Raw genomic sequence first — 26,343 nt, 5'->3', positions numbered from 1 at the left:
TAGAAATGACCCAAATGTTTATCAACAGATGAATAAACAAACCATGGTATGTCTGGCACAATCTATACAATGGAAAACTGTTCAGAAATAAGAAACAAACTACTAATATGCACAACAACATGAATGACTCTCAAAATAATGATGCTAAGTCTAAGAAGCCTGACCAAAAAATAACCCCCCCCAGCCCCCATCTGGATGACTCCATTTATATAAAATTCTGGGAAGTGCAAGCGAATCTATAGTGACAGAAAGCAGATCAGTGGTCAGCTCCGACTGGAGGTGTGGGAAGGATGAACACCAGAGCACTTCTAGGAATTATGAGAATGTTTGACCTCTTGATTATGGTGGTGGTTTCTTGGGTGTGAGCACACATCGAAGCTTTAAATATGTGCAGTGTACATAAATTGTACCTCCACGAACTTGTAAAAGAAAGGAAGGAAGGAAGGAAGCGGGAAAGAGGAAGAAGTGGTACACAGAAATGTGGATGAATTTCACAGTCATCGTGCTGAGGGAGAGCAGCTGGACATAAAATAGTGCATACTGCACGACTCCGTTTATACACAATTCTGGAAAAAGCAAACTAACCTCCAGTGACAGAACGCAGATCAGTGGTTGCCTGGGGTTGGACAAGGAGGAAAGAATGGACTGCAAATAGGCAAGAGGAAACTTTTGGATGTGATGGAAATGTTCTATATCTTGACTGTAATGGTGATTTCACATGTATATACATCCATCGTAACTCATTGAATTTTACACTTTCTATGAATTCATTTATTGAAGTAAATTACATCTACCTTAATAAAGTGAGTTTAAAAAGAAAAGAGAAAAGAACTTTAAGGCTTTGTTTAACTCCTGGTGCCAGGAATCGTTCAGGCTGAGAATAAGAGCAAGACACGTGGGCCTGGGAGGTGTCTTTGCTCGGGACAAAGATTTAAGTGGCTCTTCAGCTGTATACGAGCAAACCCCACAGCAAATCCCACAACTTATTCCTGAATGGAGACTTCTGGGACAATGGGGAACTCCTCTGCTATGTAATAGCATAAAATTTTTCATTTTTGCTAAGGTCAGAGTTAAAGCTCTGGCTAATATTCACAAGGTGTTATTGGCTGCATTCCTTTGCCTAGTGCTAAGGGCAGAGGGTTGGGGACCTGGGTTTTAAAGAAGGAGGACTGGATAGAGAAGACCCTCCTCCAGGTGATAAAGCTGCTTCCTGAAACATTGTGAGAGGTCAGGGGCTGAGGAGTGAGAGGTGAGGGGAGGAGCTGAGAGGGGGACATTCCAGTGAATGACCAGTAATGAGGAGATTAGTCATCTGTTTTAAGTCTTTCCTTGTCTGCACTGTATTTTCCCTTCCTTGACCTGTCACCCACCAGCTTTCAGGCCACTTAGGGTAAATGCTACAATTTGATATTAACTGCTTTTGAGGGCATTAATGGGGACCGAGTCCAGGTACAGAGATATGTGGAGAGCCGTGGATGCTTGGAGGCATGATGACAGAGTTGCTGGAAGTGACCATCAGAGAGGCCCATTTGTGTCCACAGCGAAAGGTGACAAAAGCTAAGCAACAAGCAGTTGGGGAAACACTAAGCACCCCTCAGGGGTTCTCAGATCTACAGCTGGAGGAAACTGGATTCCCCACACTCAAATGGAGTGAGTGAAACTACATAACTGGGTGTTTAAAGGAACAGTCACCTCCTAAAAGATGGTAGTTTGGGGACTTTGGAATATAAGGATATTAACTAACACCCCCATTTGCCCCCCAATCTTTAAGGATGTTTGGACTGTCCTGAGTTATCCTGGACTATGAAACAGAAAAATAATCTGTAAGGCCCAGTTCACCTTGATCTCAAAAGCTCAGGAGAGACTTACGCTGTGTGACCAAACCCTAACTAGTAATTGCCTTTGTCTGATTTGACGTCAGTTAATGATTGGACTTTGAACCTGAGAGAGAGTTAAAAGGAAAGACAGTGGGAGGGAAGTCATTTTCTCCCCGGATTACCCAGCAAGGACATAGAGAATGAAAGCCTTCAGTCACCTCATTCTGCCTGCCCTCCTTTTTCTAATCTCAGGTAAAGAACATTTAAACTTTTTGATTCTTTCAATCCTGTTTGTTGTCTTTGAGGGAAAATCCGTGGGCTTGTGCTGCCACAGCCCCACCAAGCGGGCTGTATTGTGGATGGAGTTTCCTTTTCAGCTGGGCTCGAAGACACAAGGCGTTTCAGTCTGTGATGAAGGCAGATTGAGCCGCAGAGAAAGAGGGCTCTGGACTGAGATGTGGGGTTCGGCAAGCCAGCAGTTTGTCCTTGAGAGTCCTGGGGCCAGACAAGAACAACTTCGTAGTTCAAGGGCCCAGTGCACTATGCCCCCTTCTCTTTAACCCCCAGATGTCATCTGAGTCCTACTGCAGAGCAGGGACCTGGTTTAATCCCTGATTCTGGCATCCAGAGCTTATTGCCCCTTACGCATGGGAATCGAAACTTACCTCTGGCCAATTCCTTAAAACCTCTGAGTGTTGGTGGCATTTCTGTCAAATGTGGACGCTCACATCTATTCCATAGGCCCTGTTGGGCGCAGGGTCAGCCCCTGACAAAGGAGAGTAGTAGCCAGAGCAGGCGTAGCAGCAGCCCCGATGGCCAGCTGGGGAACTACTTTCTTGCCCCTGAAAAGCGGGTGCCTATGAAGGACTGCTTCAGGCAGGCCCTGTTCCAGGTGAGGAGCCAGATTCTGCACCAAAGCTTCCAGACCCAAGGGGGAGTCAGGTAGCATCTTCAGCAATTTTCTATGTCTGAAGGTTTAGGAATAGCTTCCTCACTAAAACCTTTTCTTTTAATAAGTTTTTTTAACCTAACATCACTGTCAGAGTTCTTAGAGACAGTGCAGTGTTCTAGAAAAGTGATGACTGGATCACTGAGAGTTTACTGCCCTCTGTGTCCAGGGGTTCCTAAGACTTGAAAAAAGGCAACTTTGATGATCCCCTAGCCATTAGGGCAAATATCATCTCTATTCATCTTACTCTTTAAAGGGTTTTGTGTCTAGAATTATGAATGAGTAAACATCACTAGAAAAAATTTGAAGCAAGTATAATACACAGTTAATTATATAGTTTTATTTCCTCATTCTTTAAACACTTCCCCTTTCCTACCACCCTTCAGCTAAAATGCCCCGTATTGGAAAATTGGGGCAAATGACTTAAGCTGTAAAGAGATCAAGGAGGCCACTTCCAGGTCATGACAGCGCCACCTGGTGGCATTTCCAGTGGTCAGAGAGAACTGCTCTGAGGAGTATTAAACTCACACTGATAGTTCTGCAACCGCAGGCATAAATGATGGATTCCATATTAATTATATGTCACATTACCATAATAGAATTAATATATAACTGAATAAGATACATATTAACTTTTGCAGTTTTGTCTGTTAAATTTTTTTGTTGTTTATTGAATTTTTTTTGTAATGTATTTTCATTGAAGTACAGTTTACAATATCGTGTCAGTTTCTGGCAAACAGCACAATTCTTCAGTCACATAGGAACATACATAGTTTTGTTCTCATATTCTTTTTCACCATAGGTTACAAGATATCGAATATGGTTCCCTGTGTTATACAGTATAAACTTGTTGTTTATCTATTTTATATATATTAGTGTCGGCAAATCTCAAACTCCCAATTTACATCTTCCCACCCTCTTCCCGCCCCAGCAACCATAAGTTTGTTTTCTATGTCTGTGAGTCTGTTTCTGTTTTGTAAATAAGTTTGTTTCTTTTTTTTTTTTAGATTCCACATATAAGTGACATCATATGGTATATTTCTTTCTCTTTCTTACTTATTTCACTTAAAAGGACATTCTCCAGTTTCATCCATATTGCTGCAAATAGCATTATTTCATTCTTTTTTACTGCCGAGTAGTATTCCATTGTATAAATATACCACCGCTTCTTTATCCAGCCATCTGTTGATGGACATTTGGGTTGTTTCCATGTCTTGGCTATTGTAAATAGTGCTGCTGTGAACATTGGGGTGCATGTGTCTTTTTGAATTAGAGTTTTCTCTGGATATTTGCCCAGGAGCAGGATTGCTGGATCATATGGTAAGTCTATTTTTAGTTTTTAAGGAATTTCCATACTGCCCCCCATAGTGGCTAAACCAATTTACATTCCCACCAACAGTGTAGGAGAGTTCCTTTTCTCCACACCTTCTCCAGCATTTATCATTTGTAGACTTCTTTTTTTTTTTTTAACATTTTTTATTGATTTATAATCATTTTACAATGTTGTGTTCATTTGTAGACTTCTTGATGGCCATTCTGACCTGTGTGAGGTGATATCACACTGTAGTTTTGATTTGCATTTCTCTAACAATTGGTGATGTTGAGCATCTTTTCATGTGTTTGTTGGCCATTTGGATGTCTTCTTGGAGAGATGTCCGTTAGGTCTTCTGCCTATTTTTTTTTTAATTGGGTTGCTTGTTTTTTTGATATTAAGCTGTATGAGCTGTTTGTGTATTTTGGAAATTAGTCCCTTCTTGGTCACATCATTTACAAATATTTCCTCCCATTCTGTAGGTTATCTTTTCATTTTGTTGATGGTATCCTTGGCTGTGCAAAAGCTTTTAAGTTTAATTAGATCACATATGTTTATTTTTGCTTTTATTTCCATTACTCTAGGAGCTGGTTCAAAAAATATATTGCTGTAATTTATGTCCAAGAGTGTTCTGCCTGTGTTTTCCTCTAGGAGTTTTGTAGTATCTGGTCTTATATTTAGATCTTTAATCCATTCTGAGTTTATTTTTGTATATGGCATTAGAGAACTAATTTCAATCTTTTACAGGTAGTTGTCCAGTTTTCCCAGCACCACTTGTTGAAGAGACTATCTTTTCTCCATTGTGTATTCTTGTCTCCCTTGTTGTAGATTAATTGACCATAAGTGCGTGGGTTTATTTCTGGACTATCTATCATGTTCAATTGATCTATGTGTCTGTTTTTGTGCCAGTATCATACTGCTTTGATTACTGTAGCTTTGTAGTATAGCCTGAAGTCAGGGATGTGATTCCCTCAGCTCCATTCTTCCTTTTCAAGATTGTTTTGGCTATTTGGGGTCTTTTGTGTTTCCATACAAATTTTAACATTTTTTGGTCCCAGCTCTGTGAAAAATATCATTGGTAATTTGATAGGGATTGCATTGAATCTGTGTATTGCCTTGGGTAGTATGGCCATTTTAACAATGTTGATTCTTCCAATCCAAGAACATGGTATATCTTTCCATTTGTTTATGTCATCTTCAGTTTCTTTCATCAGTGTCATATTTTTCTGAGCCCAGATCTTTTACCTCCCTGAGTAGGTTTATTCCTAGGTATTTTATACTTTTGGGTATGATGGCAAATGATAGTGTTTCCTTAATTCCTTTTTCTGCTATTTTGTTATTAGTGTATAGAAATGCAACTTATTTCTGTATATTAATTTTTTATCCTGCAACTTTACCAAATTCATTGAGGAGTTCTAGTAGTTTTCTGGTCACTTCTTTAGAGTTTTCTATGTATCGTATCATGTCATCTGCAAACAGTGACAGTTTTACATCTTCATTTCCAATTTGGATTCCTTTTATTTCTTTTTCTTCTCTGATTGTAAGTGCTAGGACTTCCAAAACTATGTTGAATCAAAGTGGTGAGAGGGGGCATCCTTGTCTTGTTCCTGATCCTAGAGGAAATGCTTTGAGCTTTTCCCATTAAGTATGATGTTAGCTGTGGGCTTGTCATATATGGCCTTTATTATGTTGAGGTATGCTTCATCTATGCCCACTTTCTGGAAAGTTTTCATTATAAATGGATGTGGAATTTTATTAAAAACTTTTTCTGCATCTATTGAGATGATCATATGGTTTTGATTCTTGAATTTGTTAATGTGGTGTATCATACTGATTGATTCACGGATATTGAAAAATCCTTGCATCCTTGGAATAAATCCCATTTGATCATGGTGTATGATCCTTTCAATGCATTATTGGAGTCAATTTGCTAGTATTTTGTTCAGGGTTTTTGCATCTATCTTCATAAATGATATTGGCCTATAATTTTCTTTTTGTGTGATATCTTTGGTTTTGGTATCAGGGTGATGATGGCCTCATAGAATGAGTTTGGAAGTGTTCCTTCCTCTGCAATTTTTTGGAATAGTTTCAGAAGGATAGGTGTTAACTCTTCTCTAAATGTTTGGTAGAATTCACCTGTGAAGCCATCTGCTCCCAAACTTCTGTTTGTTGGGACTTTTTTAAATTGCTGATTCAATTTCAGAACTGATAATTGGTCTAGTTATATTTCTCATTTCTACTTGGTTCAGTCTTAGCAAATTGTACCTTTCTAGGAAATTATCCATTTCTTCTAGGTTGTCCTTTTTTGTTGGCATATAGTTGCTCATAGTAGCCTCTTTTGATCCCTTATATTTCTGTGGTGTCAATTGTAACTTCTCCTTTTTCATTTCTGATTTTGTTAATTTGGGCCCTTTCCCTTTTTTTCTTGATGAGTTTGACCAAAGGTTTATCAATTTCATTTATTTTTTCAAAGAACCATGTTTTAGTTTTATTGATCTTGTCTATTGTTTTTTTAGTCTCTATTTCATTTATTTCTGCTCTAATCTTTTTTCCTTCTACTAACTTTGAATTTTGTTTGTTCTTCTTTCTCTACCTGCTTTACGTGTAAGGTTAGGTTGTTTACTTGAGATTTTTCTTGTTTCCTGAGGTAAGCTTTTATCGCTATAAACTTCCTTCTTAGAACTACTTTTGCTGCATCCCAGAGGTTTTGGATCATTGTGTTTTCATTTTCATTTGTCTCAAGGTATTTTTTGTTTTCTCCTTTAATTTCTTCAGTGATCCATTGGTTGTTTAGTAGCATATTGTTTTCAGCCTCCACGTGTTTGCAGTTTTTGCAGGTTTTGGGTTTTTTTTTTTTTTTTTTTTTTTTTTCTTATAGTTGATCTCTAACCTCATAGCATGGTGGTCGGAAAAGATGCTTGGTATGATTTCAGTTCTCTAAAATTTACCGAGGCTTGCTTTGTGGGCCAGCATGTGGTCAGTTCTGGAGAATGTTTCATGTGTGCTTGAGAAGAATGTATATCCTGTCGCTTTTGGATGGAATCCTCTACAGATAACAATTAAGTCCCTCTGGTCTAATGTGTCATTTAAGGCCCATATTTCCTTATTGATTTTCTATCTGGATGATCTGTCCACTGATGTAAGTGAGGTGGTAAGGTCCCCCACTATTGTTTTATTGCCAATTTCTCCTTTTATATCTGTTAATAGTTGCCTTAGATACTGAGGTGCTCCTATGTTGGGTGCATATGTATTTACAATTGTTATATCTTTTTCTTGGATTGATCCCTTGAGCATTATGTAGTACCCTTGTTTGTCTCTTGTAACAGTCTTTATTTTAAAATCTATTTTGTCTGATAGATGTATTGCTACTTGAGCTTTCTTTTGGTTTCCATTTGCATGGAATCTCTTTTTCCATTGCCTTTCAGCCTGCATGTGTCCTAGCTCTGAAGTGGGTCTCTTGTAGACAGCATATATATGGGTCTTGTTTTGTATCCACTCAGCCAGTCTATGTATTTTGGTTGGTGTGTTTAATCCATTTACAGTTAAGGTAGTTATTGATACGTATGTTCTTATTGCCATTTTGTTAATTGTTCTGGGTTTGTTTTTGTAGGTCCTTTTTCTTAGTTTCTTTCTTTCTTTCTTCTTTTTCTTCTTTTTCCTTGTGGGTTGATAACTAGAGAAATTCCTTTAACATTTGTTGTAAAGCTGGTTTGGTGGTGCTGAATTCTTTTAGCTTTTGTTTATCTGAGAAGGTTTTGATTTCTCCATAAAATCTGAATGAGAGCCCTGCTAGATAGAGTGTTCTTGGTTGTAAGTTTTCCCCTTTCATCACTTTAAATATATTGTGCCACTCCCTTCTGGCCTGTAGCATTTCTGCTGAAAAATCAGCTGATAACCTTATAGGAGTTCCCTTGTATGTTATTTGTTGCTTTTCTCTTGCTGATTTTAATTTTGTCAGTTTGATTGCTATGTGCCTTGGTGTGCTCCTCTTTGGATTAATTCTGTATGGAACTCTCTGTGCTTCCTGGACTTGGCTAACAGTTTCCTTTCCCAAGTCAGGGAAGTTTGGGCCTATTATCTCTTGGAATATATTCTCAGATTCTTTATCTCTCTCTCATCTTTTTGGGACCCCCCATAATGTGAATATTAGTGCTCTTCATGTTGTCCTAGACTTCTCTTAAACTATCATTTCTTTTCATTCTTTTTTTCTTTTTTCTGTTCTACAGTAGTGAATTCCACTAATCTGTCTTCTAGCTCACTGATTTGTTCTTCTGTCTCATTTAGTCTATTCTTGGTTCCTTCTAGTGTGTTATTCATTTCAGTGATTTTATTCTTCCACTCTCTTTGGGCATTCTTTATATTTTCTAACTCTTTGCTAAAAACTTCCCCCTGTGCATCTATACTCCTTCTAAGTTCTCTAAACATCTTCACCATCATTACTCTAAACTCTTTCTTGGATAGATTGTCTATCTCATCATCACTAATATCTTCTTCTGGAATTTTATTATCTTGTGTTTTAGCCTCAAAGATATTTCTCTGCTGCCTCATACTGTCTTTCTATTTGTATTTTTTGGTAGTTTAGTTATATTTTTTGACCTTGGAGAATTGGCTTTCTGTGGGAAATGTCCTATGCATCCCAGCAGTACACTCTTCTCTTGTCACCCAAGGGCCAGGGTCCAGCCAGTCCCAGGGTAGAATCTGGCCTGTGTTTGTGGATTCCTTCCACAGGCTTTGGGATTGTTGTTTTCTTATTTCTGATATCTTCCCCCTGGTGGGTGAAGCTGGACTAGAGCCTTATGCAGGTTTCCTGGCAGGAGGAGTTAGTGCCTGTCCAATGCTGGGTGAGGCTTGGTCCTGGTCCTCTGTGGGTAGGGCCATCTCTAGGGTCGTGTCTAGAGGGGGTTCAAGGCTCAGGAAGTCTGCTGATGGGTTGGGCTGTGTTCCCACCCAGTATGCTGTTTGGCCTGAGGCTTCCCAGCACTTAAGCCTTTAGGCTGTTTGCCGGGGCTAGGTCTTGGTGCTAATGTCCCAAGCAAGATGTCAGCCTCTGGGAAAGCTCACGTAGATGAACACTCCCAGAATGTCTGCCACCAGATTTCATGGCCCCAGGGTGAGCCACAGCCATCCCCTATGTCCCCAGGAGACCCTCCAAACCAGTAGGCAGGTCTGGCCCAGGTTTGTATGAAATCACTGCCTCTGTTTCCCCCCGTCCTGTGGGGCTCCTGGAGCTAAGTCCTGCTAGTCTTCAAAACCAGATGTCCTTAGGTCTCCTCCTCCCAATGCCAGGACCTCAGGCTGGGGAGCCTGACATGGGGCTCAGAACTCTCACTCCTGTGGGAGGGGCCCTGCAACTTAATTGTTCTTCAGCTTGTAGGTCGCCCACCCCAGTGGGGCTTTGGCCCGATTACATTGTGATCACACCCTTCATGCCGTTCCACTGTGGTTCCATCTTTATGTTTCCAGTTGAAATATCTTTTTTGCTAGGTCCCAGTTTTTTTGTTTTGTTTTATTTTGTTTTGTTGGTTTATTTTTTTGATGGTTGTTTAGCAGACAGTTGTGGTTTTGTTGTAGTCACGAGGAGAGGTGAGCTCCGGGTCCTACTACTCCACCACCTTGACCTCTAACCTCCATATATTTTTTATTTTTAATGTAGTACACGGTACTTATTTTTCAGAAAAGAATACATTAGGTACTAATTCGTTTTAAATAATAGCAGCTGCTATTATATATTCAATATTTTCTCTTCTAAAACTTGATATCTTTGTTCCTCCAGCGAATAGACCTCCCACCATAATTGCTACAAGCCTCACCACATCAATCCCTCCTTCTTCCACAGGGGCTGCAGGCAATTCAATATCAAACACTACTTCTTCTTCCACGGGGGCTGCCGGCACCACGGCATCGAGCCCTCCTCCTCCCACCACGGGGGCTGCGGGCACCACGGCATCGAGCCCTCCTCCTCCCACCACGGGGGCTGCGGGCACCACGGCATCGAGCCCTCCTCCTCCCACCACGGCGGCTGCGGGCACCACGGCATCCAGCCCTCCTCCTCCCACCACGGGGGCTGCGGGCACCACGGCATCGAGCCCTCCTCCTCCCTCCACGGGGGCTGCCGGCACCACGGCATCGAGCCCTCCTCCTCCCACCACGGGGGCTGCGGGCACCACGGCATCGAGCCCTCCTCCTCCCACCACGGGGGCTGCGGGCACCACGGCATCGAGCCCTCCTCCTCCCACCACGGCGGCTGCGGGCACCACGGCATCGAGCCCTCCTCCTCCCACCACGGGGGCTGCGGGCACCACGGCATCGAGCCCTCCTCCTCCCACCACGGCGGCTGCGGGCACCACGGCATCGAGCCCTCCTCCTCCCACCACGGGGGCTGCGGGCACCACGGCATCGAGCCCTCCTCCTCCCTCCACGGGGGCTGCGGGCACCACGGCATCGAGCCCTCCTCCCTCCACGGGGGCTGCGGGCTCCACGGCATCGAGCCCTCCTCCTCCCACCACGGGGGCTGCGGGCACCACTGTCACGAAAGGTAATTTCATAGGGACTGTTCCTTCAGTGACTTGGGGCAGCAGCACTTCATCAGAGACCAACAGCCCAAACCCTGGTCCCACAGGTTAAGAGCAATTCCAGGAAAGACTCCTCAGTGAGGAGTCACAGCACTGTGATGGATGGTAGGTAAGTGTGTTCTCATGTAGTAGGGAAGTGCTTGTGAAGTGACTCAAGGTTTCCTTGGATACGAAACTCTAGAGTTAAAAAGTCTGCAGTCACAAAGACTAAGAGCGATGGCAGAGATGCTACAAGGTTGCCTGAAGGTCTATTCTGTTTTCCTTTCCTCCAGCAATTTGCCAGATGGGGAATATTTTTATGAACTTGGACTTCAGAAAAGCTGCTTTTCCAGCTTCTGTCTTCCTAGGAGATTTTTGGAAATAGTTTCAGCTTCTCTGAGAAGGTCAGGTCCTAATAAGCACTGACTCTCCAGCCCCACTGGTCTAGATCCCTGGTCTCCTGAAGGAAGGAGTCAGTGCTACCCCGGTTCCTGACCAAGTGCTATTGAGAAATATGACATTGCAAAAGTAGCTGATCGCAATTTGGAATTTGAGGGATAAAAAGCCAAACCACAGCAGTGCTCAGTCCTCGTCCTAGACGTGAGCAGAGCCATGGTCCAGAGGATGGGTGTTTGGGGGTACTAAGAGAGGACAATTGACCTCAAGCCAAAGTTACTGAAACAGAAACCACTTGCCTCATTTCCCAAAACTTGGTCTAGAGCAAGGGTCAGCAAGTTTTATCAGTGAAGGCAAACTAGTAAATATTTTAGGTTTTGTGGGCCACAATGAGGTCTCTGTTACAGCCACTAAGCTCTACCATTTTAATATCAAAGCAGCTGTAGACAATATATAAATGAACGTGCCTGACTGTGTACCAATAAAACTTTAGAAGAAAAACAGAAGACTGGCCACTATTGGCTCCTGAGTGAGAGTTTGCCAGCCCCTGGTCTAAAAGAATCCTCAAACCTTTGCGTAAAGGGTCTAGATAAACTGTTATTCTCAGAAAGGGAAACTGAGGCCCAGTGAGGGCGGCAAGTTGCCCAAAGTCAAAAAACAATTGATGTCTCCCTACGCTTACTTCTTTGGCTTCCCTAATGTTCTTGGATAGATCTAAGATATGGATGATTAAGCAAATGGAGGCAGAGCATGTGTCACAACCGGATTCCCAGTCTTCTTTCATGACAGGAGGAGCCACTCTGAAGGCAGCTACACAAATCCCGTGATCAGGAAAAGCAGCTTTTCTACGCCATTTATGCCCCCACCCCCCCGAGTAAGGCAATCTGTGTTCTGGCCCTACACTCACTATTGTGGGGTGCAGGGCGAATCATTTCTCTCTTGGCCTCTACTTGCTCATCTGTAATCAGGTGTGATTGAACTAAATAGCCTCCCAAATCCCTTTCACACTGTAACATCATGTGACTTTATTCCCAGACACAGAAGAGCTAACAAGTCTGTCCTTTATTGCCAGGAAGAAAGCATGCAGGGAGTTGTCTGTCCAGTGTGTCCAGAAGGGTGCTGCACTCAGTTTCTTCCCTAGGATTTTCCAAATTATCCTTGCAGCGTAGCTGAGGCTTATTTAAAAAGCTATTTACTTTCCTTAGAATATTGATTTACACCTGGTTGGAGGGGAGAGCCTTACATTGTTTATGAGACACTGCATTATGCCTCCTGTGTTGCATAGAGCCTGATTTTTCTTCACTCTTAAAAAAATTCTTTTTAGATAGACTTTACTTTTTAGAGCAGTTTTAGACTCACAGCTGAATTGAGAGGAAGGTACAGAGATTTCCTGTATTCCTTGCTCCTATGCCTGCATAGCCTCCCTCATTATTAACATCCCTCACCAGAGGGTACAGTTGTGACAACTGATGAATCTGCACTGACAAATCATAGTTGCCCCAAGTCCAGTTCACATGAGGGTTTACTGCTGGTGTTGTATATTCTATAGGTTTTGATGAATGTAGAAGATGTGTATCCATCATTATGGTTTCATAAAGGCTATGTTCATAAAGACTTTCCTAACAATCCCCTGTGCTCTGCCTATTCACCGCTCCCTTCCAGCTAACCCCTGGCAATCACTGGCCTTTTTTACTGTTGCCATAGTTTTTCCTTTTTCAGAGTGTCATGTAGTTGGATTCACACAGTATGTGGCCTTTTCAGATTGGCTTCTTTCACTGAATAATATGCATTTAACATTTCGCTATGTCTTTTCGAGACTGAACACTGAATAATTTTCCATTGTGTGGCTGTACCACAGTTTGTTTATCCACTCACCTACTAATGGACATCTTGGTTGCTTCCAAGTTGTGGTGATTTTGAATAAAACTGCTATCAGTGTACAGGTTTATGAGCGGATGTGAGTTGTGGTAAATACAAAGTTAATATTTAGTATTTACCTTGGGTGAGTACTAAGGTCGGCACTTGCTGGGTCACATGGTAAGAGTACATGTAGTTTGGTAAGAAACTGCCAACCTATCTTCCAAAGTGGCTGTACCATTTAACATTCCTGCCAATATAAGAGTTCCTCACCAGCACTATTTTATTTTTCATTTTAAAATAAAACTACATTAGGTCCAGAGTTATGGAAAAAGAAGCTTAAATTTAATTAAAGTAAAAGAATAAAAGTATATGCAGTAAAAATTAAATCTCCTTCCCATCTTAAACCCCTAGGATACAGGACCCCAGTTTCTTTCCCCAGAGGCAGCTTCTGTGGCCAGCTGCTTGTGTTTGGGCAAATACAAACATATACACTTGTATGTTTGTATGTAGTCCCCTCCTTTATCATAAAACAAAGCATGTTATTTCTAGATACATGCCCAGGAGTGGAATTGCTGAATCATATAGTTGTTCTGTTTTTAGTTTTACCATATGATCCAGCAATTCCCCTCCTGGGTATATAGCTGGAAAAAACAAAAACACTTATTCAAAAAGATGCAAGGACCCCAATATTCATAGCTGCATTATTTACAACAGCCAAGACATGGAAGCAACCCAAGTGCCCATCAACAGCTGATTGGATAAAGATGTGAGAGAGAGATATATACACACACATACACACATATATATATTTATAAAATGCATGATATAGATACATTATGTATTATACATATACATTATATATTTTATATATATACACATACACAATGGAATATTACTCAGCCATAAAAAGAATGAAATTCTGCCATTTGCAGCAATGTCGATGGACTTGGAGGGCATTATATTAAGTGAAATAAGTCAGACACAGAAAGACAACTGCTGTATGATATCACTTATATGTGGAATCTAAAAAATAATGCAAATGATGCATATACAAAACAAAAACAAACTCACAGATATAGAAAACAAACTTGTGGTTAACAAAAGGGAGACGGACAAATTAGGGGTATGGGATTATCAGATGCAAACTACTATCTATAAAATAGATAAGCAACTAGGATATATTATATAGCATAGGGAATTATAGCCATTATCTTATAATAACTTATAATGTAGTATAATCTACAAAAATCCTGAATCACTGTAGTGTACATTTGAAATTATAATATTGTAAATCAACTGTACTTCAATAAGAAAAGAGAGCATGTTGTACACATTGTAGCTTATACACAGCTTTTTCTTAAGAGCAGTGATTTTCACCTATAGGATCATGTGAATCTTAAGACAGCTCTGAAGGTTGTCAGTCACATGATCTATTCTGAAATCAAAGCTCAGAATCATTTCAGTGGACAGAGATGAAGAAAGTGGCTAGCCAAGACCACCGTTTGGCCAGTGACCTATCTTCCCTTCTCGGGTCCCATCAGTTCTACAGAGATAGGAAGGATGCTGCACCTGGCCTCGTCTTGGAGTCCTGGCCAGTGGTGCAGAGACCACTGTAACATTCTTCTCACCATTTATTCAGGTCATCCACTCAGAAAGCGAGAGGGTGGAGTGTCCCCGCATTGCTTGCTCTTGGAATGTTCACTGAGTTAATCCACATTGTTCCCTTACTATCCCTTTCCTTTCTTCCTGGGTTTGTATGCCATGATGCTAACCAGAATAGAATAGCTTCTTTTTGGAGCGTCCTGCCTGGTCTTCCCTGTAATTGAGATATTCACATCTTCCTGAAAAATATGATGCTTTCTCTAAAATGGTTGTGGGAGCCCTACCTAGTGTTGGAGGACCAGACGTCAAGGTTCTGGAGGATCCTTGAGGTCCAACATATTTCCGTACTCCTTGCAGTTAGAAGACTGCTATCCCTCTCTGAGCAGACTCTTACCCACCAAACTCTGACCTTTACTGTTGACAAGCGCTTGGCTCCAGAATTTTAGCAACAAACTTCCTAGAGACGTAAGAAAATATGTATTTGTTTCTAGCTGTTCTAAGAGGGTACCATGGAATAACACAGCTAAGGAACAGAAAGTGCCTGGGAGGGAGGCATGAAGGTTTAAAAGTATGTTTCTGGGTGTTATTTGTTGTCAATCTATGGATTTTTAATCTCTTTCTACTCCATTGCAGGTCCCACCAACCCTTGCCAAGAGGATTCCTGTAAGGGTGGTTCTTCGTGTGTGAGTCTGAATGATACATTTTTCTGCCTGTGTCCAGAAGGGCAATACTATAACTCTTCCACATGCAGTAAAGGTGAGTGACAAGGGATGAACCATGTAGACCTGCACCTCAGACCTAAATGGAATAGAAAACTTAAGATGATGGTGAAAAGAGCCTCCAGAATTCTAAAGGTAGAGGCAAATTTGGAGGCCACAAAGCCCCACCAAGTAGAGAAGAGGCACCTGTCTTTATCTCACTGGGACCTAGTGGGAGAGGAAATGGACCGAGTCAGACCTGGGAGCTAGTCCTGAAGGTACAGGAGTGCATGTGTCCCTTCACCTCACCAGTTCAAGGAAAGGTGCCATGGGGTCAAAATGAGAATGAGAGGTGCTGAAGTCCCTGACAAAGTACAAAGGCTGCATAAACACAGGGTGGTGCTGCTCCGTGGCTGCTCTGATACAGAATAAGGCCGTATGCCTAAAACCACTCAGCCAGACAAGCCGGGCTACTTCGGCTCTGACCTTGGTCCTGTTCTGTGTTGTCATAGGATTTGCTTCTTCCAAACACCAAACCCTATTTTTGGAGACTTAAGAGCTTCTCAGCTCTGGAAACGGACTTTAGGAGCAAATCAGCACTACACTTTTTTGGTTAGACCAGCTGACTGCTATGAAAGTCCAAGGCTGTTTACTGATTTATAAATGTGGATCTGTTTTCTGAATGAGAAATACCCTTCCTTCCCAGAGCAGACCAACTCTATAGGACATGAATGAACTGTACTGGCCACAGGGATTAGAGATATACCAAAACGCAGAAGGATGTCCTATCTTAAGCACTAATAATCTCATTTCTGAGGGTGCACTCTAAGTAAATGACCTCCAAAATAGAAAGCTCTGTGTATGAAGACGTTCACTGCAAGCTTTTTTTCCCTTTTAAATAATTAAAAGCACTAAAAAAAATCAATGGAGGGAACATGTATTTCATAGAATACTATATAGCATTTAGAATGATAGTTACAAAGCCTAAGTAATAATTTGGAAAAATGTTTATTATGTAATAATAAGTAAAGAAGACTCATGATATATATTGGAGCTATAACGATGTAAACCAGGCACAGAAAAAAAACAGAGCTGGGAGAAATAGGGGGTAATGTTTTTCGTATTCCCATACTTCCAGTAGTATCTTCATAAGTTTAGAATTTTTTTACAATAATCTATGTTTTAAACAAAATGGAAATGGCCCTTTTTACATTAAGTATCACAGAAATATTCTGCTTGAATTTCAGGAAAGATATTCCCTGGTACGATTACATTCAAAACATCAAATATAGAGGACTTGAAAGATGAAAATTCTGTGGCCTATCAAAAATTACATTTTGAAATTACTGAATTTGTAAGTATTTTCCAACTGTCTTTTCCATACAGATATTCTTTATTCTAACACTGACTATTCTCTCTCTAACTAGAGAATGACATTCAGGTGGTTCACATGGGTGTGGCTGTACCAGTGGTTCAAACAGAGAAATGCACCCTTATTGGCTGGTAAACAGTAACTGTCCCCAGCTCCTGGGTGTCACTGCTTCCTGGTTGCCCGGCTCCTCCTCTGGGGCCCTGGTCCCCGCACCCCTGCCCCTACACCTGGCGGCCATGCCATACTCATTCTTACAGAGGCTATTAAAATATTTTTAAATGGACAGATAAATGTAATGATGCTTTAAAATAAATTATTTTCATAGTCTTGAAGAGAAAAAAAATTAAAGATATTTTTCTTTTTACAATCAAATTTGCACATTTTCCTGTGCTTGTCTGGCTTTTTTAACATCTGGAAGAGGAACTCCATCTGACTTAACATCCGTTATTTCATTTTCCCATGTTCAAAAATGTCAAAATGAACAATAGCTTCGTTTCATTTTGATTACTGTGAGTAAGAATGTCAACATGGAGAGATGGAGATCTTCATTCTGGACCAACTGCTGTCAGATCTGGAAGGTCTTAGGGCCTCCAGCCAGTATTTCTCAAAGTTTGGTTTTGAAGAAGAAAATGTTAGCTTGTAAATACATCTTAGAATTCTAGTAAGATGTTAAAAATTAAAATCTTACTCTATGTCAATGTCTTTCAATTTGAAATTATATCATTACAAAAGAGTTTTGTTATTAGAATTTGTTAAACATGAAAAATTATTATCCAAATGATTTACAGATGGTACAGACAGAGTGAGTGCTTACAAGCAAACAGCCGGTGCCAGGCACTGTGAGCAATGCCCGGGTGCCCCGGGCTTGCCCTGCCCCTTTGCTGCACCACCTGTGCACCAGGGGCCAGCTGGCCGGACTTAGCCTCTCACCCTGGGTCTACATTCCAAATCCCCGCTTGCATGATACGTGCTACATTGAGGACAGTAACACCAGTGTGTTCCTGCTTCCAGGGAACACCTGATGGTCTTGTGTGGCTTTACCAATCTCTGGCCACTGTGGCCACTGCACTTCCCAACTTGCTCTGAGTACGAGTGTCCAAAACCCCCTCTGGCTACAGGCCTAGGCCCCGGGCTTCAGAGTCTAGTTCAGTGACTTGATCTCAGGCAGGTCTCAATGATCCTGGGGAAGCAGGAAGGGCTAGAGCACTCTTGTAATTTCTAAGAGGCTATCAATCTGAAAGGGAAGCACCAAAACTCCTTTGCAACAACTAGAGGTGGGGAAAGAGAGACATTTACTTTCTTCCAGGTCCACTTAGCAGACTCTATGGCCAGGGCAGTGCCAGCTCAGGCCCTGAGACGTCTCCCAGGGTCCTTTTTGTCCCCAGATAGATTCAAAGGGACAGTCTGCACAGGGTTTTGAAGTTTCCCTACTGCTGCTGTACCTGGCATTTTATGCATAATATTTCTAGTTCTCAAAATCGCCACATGGGGGAGACGGTGCTGTGGAACTGTTCTGCAGGTGAGGTGGGCAGTCAAGGATCAGGAAGGCTGAGTAACTGGCCGAAGGTCGCCCAGCTGATGAGTGAGGACGGGGTGGGGGGATGTGAACCCAGACCTGCCTGACCACGGAGCTGCTTCTCCTTCCCTGCTGGCTCTGCTGTGCAGTGGAAGCCGGCAGGCCTGTTTGGATAACTCCTGCCCTCCTGCCCAGCCTTGCAGCCCTTCCGCTGAAGAGGTGCATATCCCCAAATCCTCAAAGGGTGGCCTGGAAGAGGGAAAAATGGAAACCCTTTTCCAATGGCAGATGCTAATTTTGCAATCTCTTCTTTGAGATTAAGGAAATTAAATGGGCAGTGGTCAGTAGGGGAGATGATGGAAACTTGGAGGTCATTCAGTGAACTTTTTTCAAGTAGATACCTGGGGCCCTGATGGTTTACAGAAATACCAGCCCTTCCTAATATTTAAAAGAATTGAAAAGGAATCTGACATATTCCAGATATAAGGCTGCCCAGAATAAGGAGAGCATCAAATTTATTTGGATTTGACTAGAATGAAAGAGAAATGTTCTAACATCTTTCTAAGTGACATTGGTTGCCAAGATCTTTTAAAATGTAGGGCCCCCGTGGGAGAAAAATAATAAAATTCTTGGATTCTAAAACAGTTGCACCAACCCAGTTCAACACTCATGTAATAAACATGGAGACTGGGGCCCAAAAAGGAGAAGACACGTCCAAGGTCATGACTTTCACATTTAATTCCCTCAGTCATCAGTCAGCTGGTGTGGGTATTTCCTGGGGGCTGCCTGGTGCTGGGCGCTGTGGGACGAGGATAGGGGTGAGCAGGCGGGAGGGGGGTTGTGTCATAGGAAACAGAAAATGAATCTCATTTGTGTCATCAAAGAACTTACGTTCTAATTGGGACCCCCCATCCCCTCACCCCTGCCAGAGTCCCAGCTTTACCTCTGGCCACGTCTGTATAAATTTCTAGAGTTGTCTCTGTTCCTGGGACACAACTCGAGCCTAGCAAGATCTACCTGTGCTGGAGCCCCTTCCAGCGCACAAAGCCACGATCCTTTACTCCCCCTCCTCGTCTACACCTGCGGCCTTGGGTGGTGGAAATTACTGCTATCTCACACTTCCCAGTCAGACAGCGAGGTTCAAAGAAAGCTGACAGGGGGAGAAAGGTGGCACTTGAGCCCGCTCCGCTCTGAGCCCCGCCACCTCTGAAGGCCGGCCCGGGCTGCCGCTCCCTCCGCGCTGCCGCTCGCTCCGCGCTGCCGCTCCCTCCGCGCTGCCGCTCCCTCCGCGCTGCCGCTCCCTCCGCGCTGCCGCTCCCTCCGCGCTGCCGCTCCCTCCGCGCTGCCGCTCCCTCCGCGCTGCCGCTCCCTCCGCGCCCTGGCCCCGCACCACCCGCTGAAGTGCTGGAAGGCTGCTCTCCTTTGTGCCGCTCGCTCTGCTTCTCTGCAGCCTGGAGGGAGTTTCTCTGAACGCCCAGGGTAGATCATACTCTCTGTGGTGCTCCCCTCACTCAAGTTCATGGTGTAGCCCCCATTGGCTCTCAGGCTGGTTCTGCCCACCTTGGTCATCTCCGTGTTCCTGGCCTGACGCCCTGGGAAGGCAGGCAATTATGTGTTCCTGGATAAATGATGAGTGTATGAAGTTTGCATACAGGTAAGTGTAACAGACTTGCAGAACTTCACCGTGGCTTTGATAAGACAAAACTGAAGTTAGTCAGCTGATTTTTAAGAGAGTGATCATTGATTTGACTGAGTGCTTTAGATTTCCTGCTTTTTCCTGGGTAGCTCTGAATTATATCAGAATCTTACTATTTCAAAGCAAAACTTACTGAAAGGTGTTAGAGCGTATGTAAAGAATAAATAATTTGCTGTATTATTTGTATAAATGAGTTTAGAAATGGACTTATGCTAAAACATAGATACAGTATCACATTTCCCCCCTCTTTGTAGTTATTAAATCTGTTCTTTTCCTCCACAGTTTAAAAAGGCATTTAACAATTCTGATTACGGACAGACTGTAATTGTTAAAATAAGGTAAGTTTGCTGTGGACTGAAGGGGAACTTTGGAAGCAGGTGTGTGTATGCCTATCTTCCCATCTTCTCTGGCATTCCCCGTGAGGCACTGAGGCCCTAGGGTGGCGAGTCACATGTCAGGAAGAGCACTCACTGCAGAGGGACCAGCCTCTGATGTCATACTGAGCCATGCCTGGGTGCGCAGGGTGTAGCCTGGGGACAGCAAGATGCTGCCTGTGATTGGCGACACAGCAGTGTGCACACATGACATCACCAGTCATCAGTTTGTTTGGTTTGATCCCTTGGCTACAAACCATGTTCCTTCCAGGGGGCCAGGAGCAGAATGAGTGGCTCACGGCTGTCTCTTCCCTCATGGGGGGAATGAGCAGAGAGGAGTTCCCCAGGCACACACCTGGCCACTGAAGGGCCCGTCCTGAGCTCTTTCTTCAGGAAGAACAGGCATTCAGTGAGCATATGAATATTCAATGACCAGGGTTACGTGCTACTAAGGAACCCAAAGAGGCAGAGGAGCCTCAAAAAGTCAGTGATTCCATCTCGGCCTTCTCTGAAGCCTGCTGACACACAAGTGCAGCAGGCCGGGGAAAGGCAGCTCTAAGGTGAACGGAGTCATGCAGAAAAAGCAGCCCTAATGTATTTGTATTTTATGGTTTTACTACCTCATCTATCTTTATAAGCTTTGTCAAATCCATACTGGAAAAATGTACAATATATACATTCATATATATAAATTCAGAGAAGACCTCCTAAAGCTGGTGCGTTTTGATCTTGGCGGTAAACAAGGGTCCCATATGATTGGTGGCCAGGACAGCAGGCAGCCAATAGGAGGCCCAGGGCAAGCAGCAGGCAGGGAGCTGAGCCCCGATGTGGAGGCTCAAAGCTGGAGGTACAGCCACCAACTGTCAGGGCATTAGGTTTGGCTTAAGGGAAAACAAGGAGTTCGTGCATCGGGATGACTGGATAAAAACAGGATCAGTGCAGTGTGGTGGGGTCAGCTAAATCCACACTCGAATCCTGGCCTTGGCACCACTTGCTGTGTGACTAGGCAGGTGATTTAACCTCTCTAAATTTTTATTACTTCATCTGTACAACTGGGATAATCCAATCAACTTTTGAAACCCCGGGAGGAGCAAATGAGATACCCTTGGGAAGATTCCCTGTGCAAAGTGCCTGGAACAGAGTCAGTTTCAACACGTTAGTTCCCGTCTGTTTCCTGTCCAGAATAACAGACCCTGCAAGTGTGAGGGAGAGCTGGCCCCACAAGGTCATCTGGGGGTTCCCTGACACTCTGGCACTCCCGTCATTCCTAAGAAGTTACTGAAAGGGAGCCAGCGGTGTTTGGAGGCAACCCCTCACCTGTGAGCTCAGTGTCCTGGGGAGGAGTGACTCCCTTCAGCTCAGGGGCCCTGCCCGGCACGTGGACCTTGGTTTCACTTTCAAAGGCATTTCTTAGACTCCAGACCAGTGCCCTTGCCTCTGATTCCCCAAGATCTTTTTATTTCCTGCCTAAATGTTGGAATGAGAAGGATCCTCAGAGTTTCTCAAACACTCGAAGCTCTGTTTGGACAGAGGAGGACACTCAGGTTCAGGGAAGCTGGGACTGGTCTTGGGCCACAGAAGACGGTGTCCTGTCCATCCTGGGTCTCGATCCCTGGGTGCTTAACTGCAAGCCGCGCTGTAGTCCTGCATTCTGCACCTCTTGTCGCTTAAGTGCGCGGCTGCTCCAGTGTTTCCTGTAAATGTTCTGTGAGTGTGACGTCTTGCCTCCTGACTTGGGGTGTGTGCTAGTAGGTTCTCTGAATCAATGAATAATGGACGGCACTTCTTCCCTAGCCCCACTGCAGAGTTACACCGTGGATCTCTGGGCATCTTTCAACCGATAAAGAATTGCTTGTGTCAAGTACCCCTTTCTCACTGCCCTGTTCCTTCCACTCCCGCCTTCAAATCCTACTATGAGCAAATTACTGTAGGAAACTTTTAATTAGAATTGGAAGCCCATTTTTCGTTTTGGAATCCCTTTTTATGGGATGATTCCTAAAAAGCAGAATTTGGTTCATGTTCGGTTTTTCTTGATTGTTCTGCAGAACCCACATGGCGGTGAACATTTCCCAAGCAGGCTGGCTATGTTTTCAAGCTTCTGTGTTTATTCAGATGTCAAAAGAGAATACAGGAAAATAATTAGACAGGAAAAATAGATCCTGAGTCTTAAAAACAAACACGGACACTAATCAGAGAGGGAAGCAGGTTTTAACAGTCGTTTCTCTCTCTCTCTCTCAGTGGTTGTGTGACTTGATTCCTTTTGGATAATGAAACAGAACTTGGCACAGCTGTTCTTAGGGCCCCAAATTGCAGCGCTGATTCGAGAGAGAGGCCCTTACGATGTCCTGGTCGTAGGAGGACTTAGTGTCTGGGGATGTGATGTGGGGCTGTATGCTGATGCTTCCCCCAGCCCCACCCTCCTTGGGATCAGTTCTTCTCTGGGTCCTATGTGCCCAGGCCCAATCTGCATGCACTTTGAACTGCCTGCTGGCTTCCTGGGCCTTTTCTGGGAATGACCCAGACTCTGTGTGGTGGATTACTGCTCTCTCTGTGCGCAGGGAGGAACACACACCCATCTGTCTCTCTCAAAGCACAAGTCTGAGATTTTACAGGTTGTTAAGAAATGTACTCCTGATTTTCTGCAGAAAGTGACACTTTCCTATTTCAGATGCAACTTCTACTTCTGGTTCACTCCGGGCTCCTAGATGCTAAACAAGTTTGTCCACAATGTTTTTACGTACCTTCCAGCAGGACCTTATTGTAGCCATAGATTTCCTCTGAATGCACATCGAATAGAGATCTCTGGGCTATGAACTGCCATCTTACTGCAACCCCAGGTCTCCCTATGTGGGCCTCAACTGTGGATTTAGAACAGTGGGTCGGGACTAGTGCTGGGAGATTTGAGAGTCTGGGAGGTCTGAAGACCTATTTGTTGAAGCTTAAGTTCAATTCATCAAGTAATGATTTCATTTCAGTCTTAGGACATCTGCAGCAAGATCTGAATTGCGTGCTGGTGACAAGGATGTTGACGTAGAAGTAGTAAACATCTTTAAGGAAACTACAGAACTAAATGAGACTACAGTATCTAATGCAATTACAAAAGCAATTGAAGACAATGCAGATGTCTTTACAGGATATACTGGTAAGTATCAAATAATTTTATTCCACATTTACCTGAAGACCTATCTAGGTTTTCATAAACTTTGCTATTATTTGTGTGAAGGGGGCCAGAAGAACTGGGTAATTGAATCCACAGACATCTGTCCTTTGACGTCCACAGACGAGTTTCCTTTGCACCGTCCTTTCTTCCTCCCTCCCTTTCCTCTCTCACGTGGCTTCTGCTCCTTCCTAACCGTCTCCTAAGTCAAAAAATGGACTAGTTTGTCCCTCTGCTTGGAAGGTAGTCTTGGACAAATAGCCTCTGGACATGGAAAGATGAAGAAGGAGAAAAAAGAGGGCTCTCTACCAAGTTAGAGCTTTCCAAATGCTCACAGAAAGTTTTACTTATACTGGCTCTCCTCTAGGCAGACACACAAGCCCACAGCAGAGCTGTGACTGTTCATTTCTGCTGTGTTACAAACACCCCAAACTTAGTGGCCTAAAACAACCACCATTTATTTATTACCGCACCGTGATTCTCTGGGTCAGAATGTGGGCTGAGCTCAGCTGGGCACTTCTGCTGACCTAGGTGGAGCTTGGCTGCTCTCTGCTGGGCTCACTTAGGCATCTGCCGTTAGCTGCTGGGTGGGCCTCCTGGGGACCAGTTGATCTCAGATGATTCAGCGGGACGGTTAGTCCCTGCTCCACGTGGTCTCTCATCCCCCAGCAGGTTAGTCCCAAAGAGTTTCAAGAGCAGCAAGAGGGCAAGTTTCAATACACAGGTGTTTCTCACTTTCTGCTTATGTTAGATTTACAACTGTCCTCAGTTCACATGACCAAACACAGTGTGCCCGGTGCTGCTAGGGGAGTAGATAGGAAGGCAGGAGTAAACTGGTACTATGACTGCAACCAGCACAGCCGTCCTCAGGAGGTCCTCCCCTCAGAGGGAGCTGTTAGGGCCGGCTGGCCTGCGGGAAGTTCTTTATAACTGGTTCTCCCTGTGGCAACCAAATCCAAAGGCTTCTGCTGAGGAACAATTTCTCTGACTTCTCTGTAGCCTCTGACACTGCTCCCTCCCCGTCCTGAAGTCCTTTTCTCTCTGGGCCTCCCCCCACCTTCCCTTGACCCCTGCCCGCCTCCCTCATCTTCATTTTTGATCCTTCCAAGACTCCTCTTTTCGTCTCTTGAATGTTTGCTTTTTGATGTTTGGAACCTCCATGGCCTAGTTTGCAAAATTTATTTCTCTTTTTGAAAATATAAAGAAATCCTGGTCATTGATCGTTTTCCGGCACCTTCTCTCTCTCTCTCTCTTTTATCTTTTTTTCAAGATTCCACAAAGATTCTCACTGTTCTCTCAGGACCTGGAATATAAATGCTCTGGAATAAAATACTTAAACTTTTGTCAGGAATGATGGGGGCTGCTCTGCTCTGTGTTCTTTCCGGGGACTTCAGTTCCCTTAGCCATGTCCATTCAACTCTTTTCCATCCAAGTATTACTTCCTGGTGGAAGAGACACACACCCCTTCACTGATTTACCCATTTTTCATGTTTAACCCTTTGCTCTGTGTCATTGGACTCTTGCTGTTGTTTTGGGTTTTGCTTGTGGCAAACTTGAACTCATTTGGGACTCTAGACTGTGTCACATGTTTAATATTCCATCTTTGGTTCCAGGACCTTCTTTTCATATTTTGTTTCTGTCTCTCATCTGAGAGCTTCTGTGCGAACCATGCCAGTTTCTTAAGTTACAGACACTCTCCCACTGTATTTTTTTTCTACATCTATTGGGATCACTTGCAGCTGCACAATTACAATCACATTTTCAGAGCTTCTTACCTTCTCTTCTACTTTCATCTTCCAGAGTCTCATGCCGTGGACCTACACCTTGTCCTTTCTGAACATGTCAACATTTACTCTAAGTCACACTCCTCTTTCTGGCTGTCACGTGATCCTTGTCTTCTGGGAGACCCATCACTTCTGCCTGCCGATAAATTTCTCCTTGGGGTCAGAATTTGGCTGAGGGTAGCAATTCATGCAGTCAGAACCTCTCCCCCGGAAGGTGAAATTGTCAGCAGGGCAAGACAGAACCTTATCCTACGCTCTGCTTTGGGCTAGATGAGATCTCCAGCAAGTGCGAGGAAGTTGAGGGTTCCCATCAGCATGGGGACTGACCGCTCAGAGTGGGTACTAGATGAAAATAACCATTGTACCCTTCAGGACATAGTTGAGTACCCTTTGCCGTGCTCTCATTTGGTTCTACTTGGCTCTGAGCTCTGGCCAACTTGAAACCGTTCAGCCTCAGACTGAGAAATGCTCTTCTTTACCAGCTGCTCTCAGCATCTCCCCACTCTGAGACCAGGCATGTACTCTGAGATACATTAACAAATACCACATGCTGCCAGCTCGAGGTGGCCACAGGAGCATGAACCGCCCAGCAAATGGACGTGAGAGTGCCAAACTTCTGGAGAAAAACAGCTTCTCATGCTCTCTTGCTCCTGCTGCAAGGACAGATTCTTCTGTGTCAAAAGCTATAGAATCTCTTTCTCTAAGCTTTTAATTGGAGGCATTTTGAAAGGGCGCAGGTGATGAAGGAAGGTCAGGTATGGATTTGGGGTGTTTAGAAGAGAGTGAGCACGTATCTGCTCTACCTGCTCCTATCCCCTCCCCATCATCCATCCTCACATTCCCCCATTTATCCCTAATGCCTTCCGCTCTGCTTCTAGACTAACTTACTTACCAGATTGCTTCCTCCTGCCATGCTTCTGGTCAAAATCGACCAATGATTTTCAGGCTTATATGATAAACATCAATGTCCTTAGCCTTGTGTTCAAACCCTGCTCTACCTGTGAATGAACAAAACAACGATTATTTGCTGAGTGGACACTTGCATTTCCATGATCTCATTCAATTCTCGCAACAATCACACGAAACAAGAATCATTAGCCTTAGTTCATAGATGGAGGGAACGTGGACCCACCACCAATGAAATAATTGAACAGGAAGCCCACAGCCAATCAACGGCAGAGCTGAGAAATCCTGATGTTCCCTCCTCACCTCTCTGCCTCTCTTCTGCCCACGTACAACTCCGTCACTCCCGGACAACA

General features: G+C 43.7%; 1 protein-coding gene across 1 annotated transcript in view; it reads left to right on the top strand.

The window, feature by feature from the left end:
* The first annotated feature begins 1,951 nt into the window (after positions 1-1,951).
* The window catches only part of LOC105076114 (mucin-13-like), a 32,816-nt gene continuing 8,424 nt past the window's right edge, over positions 1,952-26,343 (top strand). Inside the window, exons 1-6 of the mRNA XM_074365093.1 lie at positions 1,952-2,069; positions 9,915-10,613; positions 15,121-15,243; positions 16,433-16,539; positions 20,052-20,107; positions 23,119-23,285. Of these exons, the coding sequence (XP_074221194.1) occupies positions 2,018-2,069; positions 9,915-10,613; positions 15,121-15,243; positions 16,433-16,539; positions 20,052-20,107; positions 23,119-23,285 (1,204 nt within the window). The 5' untranslated portion in view covers positions 1,952-2,017. The remainder of the gene's footprint in view (positions 2,070-9,914; positions 10,614-15,120; positions 15,244-16,432; positions 16,540-20,051; positions 20,108-23,118; positions 23,286-26,343) is intronic.

The sequence above is a fragment of the Camelus bactrianus genome, chromosome 1, assembly GCF_048773025.1.
Source record: "Camelus bactrianus isolate YW-2024 breed Bactrian camel chromosome 1, ASM4877302v1, whole genome shotgun sequence".
Taxonomy (NCBI): domain Eukaryota; kingdom Metazoa; phylum Chordata; class Mammalia; order Artiodactyla; family Camelidae; genus Camelus; species Camelus bactrianus.
This window is presented reverse-complemented; position numbering and strand designations above follow the sequence as displayed.